The sequence below is a fragment of the Palaemon carinicauda genome, chromosome 18 (assembly GCF_036898095.1).
Source record: "Palaemon carinicauda isolate YSFRI2023 chromosome 18, ASM3689809v2, whole genome shotgun sequence".
In the NCBI taxonomy this organism is placed as follows: Eukaryota; Metazoa; Arthropoda; class Malacostraca; order Decapoda; family Palaemonidae; genus Palaemon; species Palaemon carinicauda.
The window spans coordinates 67,820,188-67,834,236 of NC_090742.1; the positions used below are offsets into that span (position 1 = coordinate 67,820,188).

The 14,049-nt window shown below is 42.6% G+C and overlaps 1 protein-coding gene across 1 annotated transcript in view; it reads left to right on the forward strand.

Annotated features, from left to right (window-relative positions):
- The window catches only part of HBS1 (translation elongation factor EF-1alpha (GTPase) HBS1), a 101,730-nt gene that overhangs the window by 43,152 nt on the left and 44,529 nt on the right, over positions 1–14,049 (forward strand). The window contains exons 5-7 of the mRNA XM_068392491.1: positions 3,180–3,372; positions 11,864–12,073; positions 13,800–13,941. Coding sequence (XP_068248592.1) covers positions 3,180–3,372; positions 11,864–12,073; positions 13,800–13,941 — 545 coding nt within the window. The remainder of the gene's footprint in view (positions 1–3,179; positions 3,373–11,863; positions 12,074–13,799; positions 13,942–14,049) is intronic.

Below are 14,049 nucleotides of genomic sequence, written 5' to 3' on the forward strand. Positions count from 1 at the left end.
GGAGAAACTGGTTCCCCACGGGAGACTCAGACTCAGAACCGTCCAATGGAACCTGAAGAGCTTCTGGAACCAACTGGACTCACCCCAGAAATTAATCCCAGTCCTACCAAACACAATACCGGATGCCCTTTGCTACCGACCCTCCCGAGTTGCTCCTATTCACAGACGCCTCCAACCAGGGATGGGGAGCCCATCTCCTCAACGGGACGGTGAGAGGAACCTGGATGGACGGGGAGAAAGGCCTACACATCAATGTCCTAGAGTTGAAGGCAGTCCAGAAAGCTTGCCTGCACTTCATCGATCTACTAAGGGGAAACACTGTGGCGTTGATGTGCGACAACGCCACAGTGGTAGCGTACATAAAGAAGCAGGGAGGCTTAAAATCAAGGGAGTTGTGTGATCTCGCCCTAGAGATCCTAGATTGGGCGGAAGCGAACCAGATAGTGTTATTGGCAAGGTTCATCCCCGGGAAAAAGAACGTTCTAGCCGACGGTCTCAGCAGGATGGGTCAGATAGTAGGAACAGAATGGTCCCTCCTCCCAGAAGTAGCCAGGCTCATCATTCAACGGTGGGGTCCCCCGGTGATGGACCTCTTTGCAACCAAGCTGAACGCGCAACTTCCCGTGTATTGTTCTCCTGTCCCAGACCCAAAGGCAGCCTTGGAGGATGCCTTTCAGCACAAGTGGGACAACCTAGACGTGTACGCTTTTCCCCCCTTCACGTTGATCAGGCAAGTGCTCAACAGAGTAAGGGCTGCCCGGAACTTAAGGATGACTTTGGAAGCACCCTGGTGGCCGGAGAGAGAGTGGTTCGCAGACCTAAAAGACCTGACGAGCCATCCTCCGTGGCCACTCCCCGACAGGTCAGATCTTCTACAACAGCCACACTTTCTCAGGTTCCACGACAACCCACAGTCTCTATGCCTTCACGCCTGGAGACTATCGAGCGACTCCTGAAGAAGGAAGGATATTCGGCAGGAACAGCTAAGAGGATGTCACGATACCTGAGAAGGTCGTCGGCAGCGGTCTACCTAGCGAAGTGGGCCTCTTTCACGAAGTGGTGCGCTTCGAAGCGCATAAAACTCCTCAAAGCCTCGGTCCCAGATATCACAGACTTTCTAGTATATCTCAGGGATGAGATAGGGATGTCAATCCCAGCTATAAAAGGAGTACGAGCAGCCTTGGGTCAAGTCTTCCTTCTGAAGGGCATCGACCTGGGTTCCTCGAGACACATCTCTATGCTTGTCAGGAGTTTTGAACAGTCCTGCCCCCCTCAAACTGTTAGGGTGCCTCAGTGGGACTTAGCTAGGGTCCTGAAGTTGTTAAGTAGCCCCCCCTTCGAACCAATGAAGGATATTGTAGACACGGATCTCACTCTCAAGGCAGTCTTTTTGTTGGCCTTGGCCTCTGCGAAAAGGGTAGGTGAGATCCATGGGCTGTCTTATGACGTCTCTCATTCGAAGGGGTGGAAAGAGATCTCTTTCAAGTTCGTCCCTTTGTTCGTGGCGAAAACCCAGAACCCAGCAGTCTGGGATCCTAAATTCGAGGGGTTCTCTCTGCCAGCTATTCCTAGGACTGGGAATCCTGAGGATTTGAGGTTATGCCCTGTCCGTGCCATTAGAAAATACCTTGAGAGGACTGCACATCTCCGGCCAGGCATCAAGAGCCTTTTCGTCTCCACAGGTGTTACAAAGAAGCAGGTATCGAAGAATACCATTTCCTTTTGGTTGAGACAAGTTATTGCCAGGGCCTACAAGGAGGAGGGACTGGCCTTGCCAGGCACTCCCAAGCCCCATGACATCAGAGGTCTGAGCACTTTCTTAGCCTTTGAGAAGAACATGGCAGTGGGCCAGATCCTTCGAGCGGGCACCTGGTCGAACCAGTCAACCTCTACTGCCATTTACCTCAAGGATTACTCAAGAAGGTCCTTAGACGGGTTCTCCATTGGGACAGTCATCTCCGCGCTCCAAGAGATTTAACGGTGAAGCCCCAGGCACAATCGTGGATAGCAAAACCAGGAGACATAGGTTCGTTCCTTTTCACCCTAATCCCCGTTTCCTATCCCTATCGGAGATAACCACACTTATGTAACCATTGAAGAACACGTCTCTGCAACTGCAGTACTAGACTCAGCATCAGAAGAATTTTTCAAAGGGTGAGTACTTAGACACTGATGTGAGCTCTTTGTGTAGTTACCCTACCGTCCGTTTTCCCAGTTTGTTTTTGTTTTAAAACCTAGTTCATATCTAGGCTTCTTGGCGTCCGCTTGCTGGGTCTGAAGGTCAGGAAGTCACTCCCACCTCCTAAAGTGTAAGTCTCCTAAGAAAGTAGTTCGAGGTAAGTAATCGTGTTGGAACAAATCAAAAATTTTAAGTAATTTTTATTTTTCCTAACATACATACCGAGAACTACTTTCGGGTAATGGCCCTCCCTTCCTTCCCCGAGTGCCTTTCTGCCCTTGCAGGGACTTTTTGCAACATCCGAGGAACTTACTGACTCACGGGACCCAAGCGGACCTCGACCTAGCTCAAAGGCTACCCTCGGGACACGTTCTCTCACTCCCGGGTTAGCCCTCCATAGAAAACGGGTATAGGGTATACTACACAAAACTCTGGTCGGTAGAGAGGAGATTACAGGTAACTCCTAAGAAAGTAGTTCTCGGTAAGTATGTTAGGAAAAATAAAAATTACTTAAAATTTTTTATTTTTGTGTGATGGGTGAAGGACTGTGAACCTGGCAACATTTTGGTCATTGATATGATGTTTATTTATGATAGATTGGTATGTATGGAAAATCATATAAATGTAAGGTTTTTTTCCATACTCTAAAAATAAATCTTTTATAGATTTTGATTTATTTGTGTAAAGAACAGTTATTTTATAGGTACACCATCTAATTCAATTAAGAATAAGCGTAGAAGCTGGGAAAGTTTTCTAGACATGTAGCTATGCTTTTTGAGTATACAGTAATATACAGTATACAGTAATAGTTTTATTTGAAGTTATTGATATGATATCAGAAGTAGTGTTTATGGGCATGAAATTTTTCATAGAAAGAGTTTTAATTTTCTTCTGCAAATATTAATTTCGTATATTTATTCATATTAATTCATATTACTGTGTGTTTGTAAACCTATTTTGTAAATCTGTTTCTTGTACTAATGGGAGTTTCCATTTTAAGGTACGGTTAGCATCTGTACTTGATGAGCTACGAAACATTTTTGGTGAAAAATACAGTGAAAGGGAGTTGATACAAACAGTGTTGGCACATGATTATGATTCTGAAGCTTCTATTGATGCCTTACTTAATAAAGCCACAGTATCTGCCACTTTAGACCCTCTTCCACAAAGAGAACACCGAAACAGAAATCGAGGTAAGCATAATTTTTACCTTTCTTACGTTCCTATGGATATACAGTAGTACAAACCTTTTGTCCTATAGAACATGTCTTCAGCAGCACTGGATTGGCCATTGAAACGTTAACATGGTACTGTAGTAGGTAATAAGAGGTGATGAGGGGAAAATCCCGTCTACCTGCCTATGACATAGTGGCCACTTTTGTCTTTAGCCAGAATTGGTACATATGTGCCACTCTCTGTACTGTTGGATTATCTAAATTCATTTGTATTAAGTGTAATAGTTTTTCTTTAAAAATGCACATCTGTAACCAGACACACCAAAGGCAAGCATTTGGTAATGTGGATTTCTTTCCCTTTAGAATAAAAAATTTTAAATCCCCCCATATGTAGTGTACCTTTCTGAGGGTTGACTATAAGCAAGTGTGGCTCTCGTTATTCCGATCAGGAAGACGATGAACTCAGATAGGACCTGACCTAAGGCTAATCACGAGCCTAAGTGTTGGCGTTACCAAGATCCAGAATTTAGCCCGGCACAACTCAAGATTATTATTGTTATTACTAACTAAGCTACCGCCCTAGTTTGAAAAGCAGAATGCTATAAGACCAATTCCTTTTCCATCTCATCTTTACAAGGGGAGTTCAGGATTACTCGCTCCTCTATCCTGTGAAGACATGACGATTGTACCTAAGAACTCTGGTTCCCATGCTGAGTACCAGAGACATTTTCCTGAAACAAAGGGTAATAAGATATCCAAGAACATTGTTTCTTCCTACACGTGCAATATCAGATGCACTAATCCAGTGAAAGAATGAAAAGATCGTTCTGATTATAGAGCCCGAAGTCGTGGATATACCTACCCTAACCTTCAGGGAGAACCTGTTAGTGGCACTAGTCTTGAAGGCAGGAGTCTGGTATGGCAGACAACGTTCGCTGCCCACTAACTATGGGAGTTCCCGCAGTAGCTACCCAAAAAGTTGTGTTGTGAACTTAGCTTCCTCACGGGACAAGAAGCATCTTGTTTAGAATAGTGCTTGTGATGTAACTAGTAGGAGAGGCAAAAATGTCTGGCCATTCACCTTCTCTTTCTATCCCTCTTGTTTGGGTGAAGCGGTCATTCAATTGTGTGGTGAACCCGACTCTAGATGCTTGGTAATTACTACCCCAGCCTCACAACCTTGTAACATGATTTTTCGTATAAAGTATCTCGCCCGTATTCCCAGACGAGGGGGAGGATTGATGTAATGTAAATAAACCTATTTCTCACAATAATCATACACTGAGGCAACACATCCGTACGTATGGATATATGATCATCCACGATCTTCTACTAGTCTTCTGGTAGGGACCTAACCGTTAGTGAGATTTTTGTGCGCTGGTTATTGGGATTTTGACAGGAGTCCTCACTTTAGTTCCTATTAAAGGGTGTGTGTTTGCATTCATTTTGAAACAAATCACTGATTTTAAAAGTAATTTGTATTTTTCCTAAATATACAAACGTAAGCCCTTCAAGTCCAGGGTTAAGGTCGAAGTGAAGGTTGCTGTACTTGATGAGTGGCTGGAGCTTGCTCTCCACCCACAAGTAAGTATTACTCATAAAAAGTTTAAATGGTCATTAGACTTGGGTTTGTATAGTTAGGAAAAATGCAAATTACTTTTAGAATTTATTATTTTTCTAGCTATGGAAGCCTGAATCTTTTGATTAATTTTACTACTTCAACCACCCCTCTCGGTAAACCTAAAAACAAAATTGGCTATTCATTGACAAGTGGGTGGATGGAGCTTCCCCTCACATCTGTCATTAGCAACTACTGTACTCTGTTAATGATTGAATGGCCATTCTATTGCCACTGAAAACATCCATTTTTCAATATTTAACTTAGCCGGTGATTATAATAGCTGCAACTCTGTTGCTCGACAGAAAACTCTGAGGTAAAATTCGCCAGCGATCGCTACACAGGTTGCGGGTGTGCCCAACAGCGCCATCTGTCGTCCAGATACCCAGTACTCAATGTAAACAAAGAACTCAATTTTCTCTCTGTCGTGCTCCCGACAAGACGTGCTTATTCGCTGTTGCTAAACTGGATTTGTTTTCACAACTAATTGGTGAAGTACACTATTCTAGTTTTGAGCTTTCGCTGTGCAGGTGTTTTATCTTCATCTTAAATCTTGAACTCGTTTTGGATAGATTAAATTATGGTGACAAAGAGAGTATGGACTTTCTTTCACTGTTAAATGGCCGACCCTTCCCTTAGAGGGAAGTGTGTTTAGGCTTTTAGTAATTATATCACGTTATAGATTTTCCTCTATATATTTTATATCTCTCCGCCTTTATTAGGCCTCTTCGATTAACTTTCCATTTATTATAAACATATAAAAATAATTTTAATGTTTTGTTTATATAGACCTTTCCTGAGAGTAGGCGGTCCTAACTTGGAAACCGAAGTGAATCAACGTTGAGCCTTTTATATCGTAATTAGCTTTTAAAGAGCTAAGGATTTAAAACTTTTTAAATGTAATATTTTATGAAAGAATTTCTTTGATAGTCTTCGTACTGTTTTCAAAGATGAACTAACGTTTAGTTTATTTATGCTACGCAGTTGTTGACGTTCAGGACGTTCAACATGCGCTCTATCGTTACGATAGAGAGAGAGTGTATCACGGTTTCACTTTGCAGTAAGAGTAAATCGATTCTGACGTTTTGTTCATTCTTTCTTAGCTTAAATGTTTTAAATTCTATTTTAAAGGAACTTTTTTAATTGAAAAACCTTTCAGTTTTTTCCTTTAGTCAAATAACATGTTTTTTTGACGAAATATAATTGGGCTCTTCTCTTAGGTGCGAAATCAAGAGAGAAAGAGAGAGAGAGATAGAGACGGAGGGAGAGAGAGGAGAGAAAACGTTCCGTTCAAGCGGGTAACATTGTTCTCGAGTTACTCTCGTCCCTAGTCGCTGTACGGGGAGGTAGGATAAAACGTTTTAGTTTTTTATTCTCGTCCCCAGGCTATGTGCGGTGAGAGATTGAAAACGTAGTTATATGAACTAGTGTTTAGTCTCTTTCCCAGCCACTGATTTTTTTATCTTAAAATATGTTTTCTGTTTTTTTTGCTGGTATTAATGAGCTTGCATTATACGACTGATTTCGCAATTACTACCTTTTAATGAAGGGTAGAATTGCGTGTTTCAGGTAGAAATCAGTAAAAGTTTCGATTTCGGTGAAATAAGTGCAAAACAGAAAATCGAAGTAATATGCGCAAAGTGTTACAGTGTTGCGTCCGAGGGTTCGTCTGTTCGTGCCTGTCGTTCACCTAGTCCGGGACCTCTTACATGCTCCCAAGCCCAGGGGAGAAGTAATGTCAAACGACTTATGGGTTCGAGAGGCCTTGACCAACGAACAGACGTTTTCCCTCTATGGTATCGGGTGTATCTTACCAAGATCTCCCCTACCATAAGACGAGAGAGACGTTGTTTCGCCTCGTCATCCGAAGGCTTTTCGCATAAGAAACCTGTCACAAGGTTTCGAAGCCCTTAAGCGAAAGTCAGTCCTTTCAGGACAGGTCCAGCGTCCTGGTTACAACCATTAGGACAGCTCTGACCCTATGCAGTCATCGGATAACTGCTCGCCGCCTAACAAAAGCGTAACACAGACTCCGAGAGTTTTTTTTTTGTAGGCAAAGTGTTGCAGTCACAGATGTTACCCTCGTCTCTTACCACAACCATTTCCGTTGATCCTTAATGGGTTGTATGGCAAGACATGCAGTATATGCTTGCCTCCCTTATGGAAGACTATTCTGCCGATTAGTCCGTTGAGTCTAGCCGTTTATCTCATCGATATCCTGGCTTTCAGCCAACCTAACGTTCCTTTGTGCTTACTGTTGACGTTGGCGTAGCTTAGTCACGTCAGTCAGGTTGTTTAGAACCACACTCGATGCGGTCTTGTGTGGTTTTTCAGCCGCATTTGGACGTTAGGCCACTTGCTGATGCTCCTGTTGACGTTCAAGACGTTCACTAACAATCGGAGTTGACTTGTTTTGACGCTGTGCGTCAACCTCCGCATTCTAGAGTTGTTTTGACTGCTCAGTCTAGGCAGTCAAAGCAGTCTCGAGTGGACGCTGTGCGTCCTCACGCACCTGTTGTGGTTGACAGTTCACAGACTGTCAAGCAGTTACATGACGTTGCGTTCTGGTCCGCTACTAATGCACCAGTGAGTGTGGACTCTGCTTGTAAAGCATTGCCACCACGGTAGGTCTCTCCCTTGCTTGAGACTCAGCCTTTATCGGACAAGGTTCCTGTAGATGAGGAAGTTGCTGTTCTCCCTACTACTGATATTCCCTTGAGGACTCTGTCAGATGGAGTGGAGCCTAAAGCTGCTTAGCCTCCTATGAACTTTAATTAAATCATGATGATTTTTTTAAGGATCTTTGTCCGGATCTTTTTGTAACTGCTGCTCCTTGTTCGCCTAAACGTCAGAGCTTACACTAGGCCTAGCTACTTCGAAGCCGTTGTTTTTAAGCTAGTGCTCTCTCGCTCTCCTAGAGAGCTTTACGTTGGCTAGGCGACTGGTTTTTCACCAGGAGGAGTTTGGGGGATACAGCCTTTGCTTTCCCTTCTTTTAAACTGGTTTATAGAGCGAGAGTCTGATATGACACGAGAGAAGTTCTCGGCTTGGGAGTTCCTGCCTCTGCCCAGATAGACTTCTCAATTCTTGTAGACTCTCCCTGGCGCCTGGCCAGGAGACACTCCAAGTTGTTTACAGGTCAACTTCACAGCTGTTTTCGAGCCTTTGAAGTTTTGCTGTACAATTATGTCACGCATAACAAGGCTTTCAGGGATGGTAAACGGTACCGCCTCAGTCGCTAACCCCGTCTGTTGCCAGACCTGCTCCCGTAGACCCTAAATGGGCTTTGCTGCAAGACATGCAGTCCAAGCTGGCGTCCTTGATAGAGGACTTTAATGCGAAGAAGGTTGCTACCGAACCTTCTGGCCAACAACCTTCCAACCGGTCGGTTGTGCGCCCTGTTGACGCTGAGGTAGCCTACTCGCGTCTGCCAGTTGAGGTGGTTCCTCCACCGATGCGACCCAGTGTGGGTTGCCAGCCGCACGTTGACGTTAAGCGACGCTCGGAGGTGGTTGTTGACGTTCAGGACGTTCAACAACCAGCAGAGGTGACTTGTTTTGACGCAGTGCGTCAACCTCAGCAACCCGGTAGGGTGTTGACTGCACAACCCAGACGGTCTAGACAGTCTCGGGTTGACGCTGTGCTTCCTCGCGCACCCATGGTTGTTGACAGTTCACAGACTGTGCAGCAGTTCCATGATATTGCGTCCGGCTCCGTCACGCATCCACCAGTGCGACCGGACTCAGCGAGCCAGACGTTGCCCACTCCGTTGCCGTTTCCTCATCAGTTTTCGGATGAGGAACCCTCTGATGAGGACGTTGCTGAACAACAAGACTATCAGCCCCCAGAATAGATCAAGCCCTGCTATCCATCCAGAAGATGCTGAAGAAGGAACGCTGCTCAGTCAGGCTGTGGATGAGTCTGGTAGGGACGCTGTCATCCGTGGAACAATTTGTGTCACTAGGAAGACTACTCCTCCCTCCTCTTCAATACCATCTAGCTTTTCACTGGAAAAAGGACAAGACGCTAGAAGCGGTCTCGATCCCGGTTTCCGAAAAGATAAAGTCTTGTGTGACTTGGTGGAAGGACAATATCAACCTAAGAGAGGGTCTTCCCCTGGCTGTTCAGACTCCCAACCACGTTCTCTTCTCGGACGCATCGGACGTGGGATGGGGCGCGACACTAGACGGTCGGGAATGCTCAGGACTGTGGAACTCGAGTCAGAGGAGCATGCATATCAACTGCAAGGAGCTGTTGGCAGTACATCTGGCCTTGAAAAGCTTCAAGTCTCTCCTTCGAGGCAAAGTGGTGGAAGTTAACTCGGACATCACCACGGCCTTGGCGTACATCTCCAAACAAGGAGGTACCCACTCACTGACGTTGTACGAGATCACAAGGGACCTGCTCATCTGGTCAAAAGGTCAAGACATCTCCCTAGTAACGAGGTTCATCCAAGGCGACTTGAACGTCATAGCAGATTGTCTCAGTCGGAAAGGGCAAGTAATTCCAACCGAATGGACCCTCCACAAGGATGTGTGCAAGAGACTTTGGGCCACTTGGGGTAAACCATCCATAGATCTCTTTGCAACCTCGCTGACCAAGAGGATTCCAATCTATTGCCCTCCAGTCCCGGACCCAGCAGCAATACATATAGATGCTTTCCTCCTAGATTGGTCACATCTGGATCTCTACGCATTCCCACCGTTCAAGATTGTCAACAAGGTACTGCAGAAGTTCGCCTCTCACGAAGGGACAAGGTTGACGTTAGTTGCTTCCCTCTGGCCCGCGAGAGAATGGTTCACCGAGATACTTCGATGGTTAGTAGATGTTCCCAGTAGTCTTCCTCTAAGGGTAGACCTTCTACGTCAGCCACACGTAAAGAAGGTACTCCAAAGCCTCCACGCTCTTCGTCTGACTGCCTTCAGACTATCGAAAGACTCTCGAGAGCTAGAGGCTTTTCGAAGGAAGCAGCCAGTGCGATTGCTAGAGCAAGGAGAGCTTCTTCCATTAGAGTCTACCAATCGAAGCGGGAAGTCTTCCGAGACTGGTGCAAGTCAGTTTCTGTATCCTCGACCAGTACCTCTGTAGCTCAAATAGCTGTTTTTCTCTTATACCTGAGAAAAGGACGATCCCTTTCAGCTCCCACTATCAAGGGCTACAGAAGCATGTTGGCATCGGTCTTCCGGCATAGAGGCTGAGATCTTTCCAAACATAAAGATCTGCAAGACCTCCTTAAGTCTTTTGAGACCACCAAGGAGCGTCGTTTGGCTACCCCTGGATGGAATTTAGACGTGGTACTAAGATTCTTCATATCAGACAGGTTGGAGCCGTTACAATCAGCCTCCCTGAAAGATCTCACTCTTAAGACTTTTCCTGGTATGCTTAGCCCCGGCTAAAAGAGTCAGTGAGATTCATGCCTTCAGCAAGAACATCGGATTTTCGTCAGAAAAAGCCACTTGTTCGCTACAACTTGGTTTTCTAGCCAAAAATGAGCTGCCTTCTCGGCCTTGGCCTAAATCTTTCGATATCCCCAGCTTATCAGAGATCGTAGGCAATGAACTAGAAAGAGTCTTATGCCCTGTTAGAGCTCTTTAAGTTCTATTTAAAGCGTACTAAACCTTTACAAGGCCAATCTGAAGCTTTATGGTGTTCAGTTAAGAAACCATCCTTGCCTTTGTCAAAGAATGCTTGGTCAGACTTTATCAGATTGTTAATACGAGAAGCTCATTCACATCTGAGTGAGGAAGACCGAACTTTGCTTAAGGTGAAGACGCACGAAGTTAGAGCTGTAACAACTTCCGTGGCCTTTAAGCAAAATATATCTCTGCAAAGTATAATGGACGCAACCTATTGGAGAAGCAAGTCAGTGTTCGCGTCATTTTACTTGAAAGATGTCCAGTCTCTTTACAAGAACTGCTACACACTGGGACCATTCGTAGCAGCGAGTGCAGTAGTGGGTGAGGGCTCAACCACTACAATTCCCTAATTCCATACCCTTTTAATCTTTCTCTTGAAATGTTTTTATTGTTGTTTTTTGGGTTGTCCGGAAGGCTAAGAAGCCTTTCGCATCCTGGTTGATTTGGCGGGTGGTCAAAGTCATTTCTTGAGAGCGCCTAGATTAGGGGTTTTGATGAGGTCCTGTTGTATGGGTTGCAACCCTTGATACTTCAGATCCTAGGGGTCGATCAGCATCCTAAGAGGATCGCGAGGCTCCGTAAGGAAGACGTACTTAAAAAGGCAGAGTAATTGTTCAAGTCGACTTCCTTACCAGGTACCTATTTATTTTGTTTTTGTTATTTTGATAACTTCTAAAATGAAATAAAAATTCTTAGCTCATAATAATGTAAACATATTTTGCTGGTCTCTACCCACCCCCCTGGGTGTGAATCAGCTATTATAATCACCGGCTAAGTTAAATATTGAAAAATGTTATTTTGATAATAAAATAAATTTTTGAATATACTTACCCGGTGATTATAAATTAAAGGACCCTCCCTTCCTCCCCAATAGAGACGCAGTGGGACGAGGAGAAAATTGAGTTCTTTGTTTACATTGAGTACTGGGTATCTGGACGACAGATGGCGCTGTTGGGCACACCCGCAACGTGTGTAGCGATCGCTGGCGAATTTTACCTTAGAGTTTTCTGTCGAGCAACAGAGTTGCAGCTATTATAATCACCGGGTAAGTATATTCAAAAATTTATTTTATTATCAAAATAACATATTTTAAAGGACTTAGATTTGTAGATCTAGAAAAGATACAACTACTTTTAAGTTTTTTTATATTGTATCTAAACAGTTTGATAGTTTGAAACTGCAGAAATTATATGGTGTTATTAAAGGTTTAAACATATATTGGGTTGTTTTGACAGCATAAATTCTTTCTTTTCAGCATCTAATACTGCATCTGCCTTTGCCGAGCAGCTCACTTTAGGTAGTAATCAAAACCAAGCAGCTAGAAGTGATTCAGAAGCCTCTAAAAATTTTTCCAGCGGAGTATCAACGTTCAAAACACCCTCCGCACCTGTGGTAATTACTACTCCAGCTAAGAGGGGCGAAGCATCTCGTGTTGTCCGTGGGTTTGACGTTCAAAATCGTGAAGGTGTGTGTCTGTTGTTATTCTGTATATATATTTATAAACCATTCTAGTTTGCAAAGGAAACATGAGATTCAAATGTTGATAATTTATTCCAGATACTAAATCAGATAAATTTCATGCTGTGGGCAAACTTTTTGATAAAACACATCCCTCATGGGGGCAGTTCGAAGAGGCCTCATTATAAAACAGTATAAGGTTAGATTGTGACCTTATGGTTTAGGGGATTTACTTATATTTTGAACGAGAGTGGTTTTAACCAATGTTTGATAAATAACCATAAGGAAATTTGAATATTTGTCTTAGAATTTATATATGCAGTTTAAGAATAAACTTTTTTATATTTAAGTTGGAGTAAAAGGTGCAACATATACATATTTTCCTAGTTTTATAAAAGGTCTTTGTTCCTGTAGCATCACCTGAAATTCTTATTGATATCTGGACATCTATATTTCCTTAAAACTCAATATTTTGTGCAATTATAAAAAAAAAAATCAGTAGCAAAAACTATGATTGGTAAAAAAGGAATTTCATCACTGAAAAATATGTACTTAAATTTACCTGTAAATAATCCTGAAATCATTCTTATAGAAATTATTTCCAGTACAGTATAGTAAAAATGTAGAACTATGGAAAGTCTGAATCCTAGAGGTTTCGTTCACTATTCTGTTGATAGTATCTTCCTAATTGGGTACTTGAATCAGTAGAACTTCAAAAGTTCAAAGTTGGAGCAAATGCTTTTATGTTGACCAGGCTGACATGAGTCTTTTTATAGTTTATGTACAACATATCTGTTTTTGACGTTGTTAGTAGTTTATATAGGACAGATCTGTTTTGACATTGTTACTGTTTTTAGAATGATTTATTGTTATTCTCATCATTTATGTATTTACTTATTTCCTTTCCTCACTGGCCTATTTTTTCCTATTGGAGCCCTTGGGCTTATAGCATCTTGCTTTTCCAACTAGGGTTGTAGCTTGGCATGTAATAATAATACCAGATCATTTTGCATACAGTAGCTACCAGGGTTTTCCATTTCTTTGCTCCTTTACTGCTTTTTCTATCACTATGATGAACAACAAAGACTACATGCTTATCCTGATGAAGACCCACTTTTGAATGAGATTATTTTTATGCATTTGTCATCATTTTCACCCAAATTGTTTCTTAATATGGTGAAATGTTTCTCAGCTGTACTTTTGAGTATTTTATATATCTGTAATTCTCATATAACTGTGTCTTTGGACACAGTTGTGATACTTGAATGAAATCATTCATTTCTTTAACAAATATCTTATTAAGATACTTAGCTATGTGGTGTCTCTTTTCACATTTATTTTTCTTCTTTCTTTCTTTCCATTTGAAAGGTCTTGGCTTGCTTATTTTCTTGGTCTGAAGCCAGAACTCAGGTGTCAATATTTGCAGTATTTTTCAATGTCAATATTTGCAGTATTTTTCAACTCTTGTCTAACATTTGTTCCATGCATTCATGCAGTCTTTGTGAATTGGAAATAGTGTTGTTCCATGAACTCTTGCTATTTTCATTTTTGATTAATGTAGAGACTTAACTAAGAGTAAGTGTAGAGACCTTATTTACATATCGCTCTGAATTTCACAGAGAAGAATATTTTTCTTTTCAAAATAACTGTTAAAAATTGATTGGTGTGTAGAAATATGGTAGAAATATGAGGATTATTGTACAATTTAAATTTATGCAATTTCTGTATTTTAGGAGTACCCGGTGCAGAAAACAACTTGGCCCTCGATGAACAGCAGGAAGCCGAGAGATCACGTTCCAGCACACCAGTGCGTGGAGGAAAAGATAAGGATAAAGAAAAAGACAGTAATACTTCTATTGCAAAAACTCCAGCAAAGTAAGTTTGAAATATCACAATTCCAAGAAGAGATTGAGATGAATACTGTATTATATATGCATGACTAGTGTTATATAAAGCAATAGATCTATAATGAATGCATCTTTC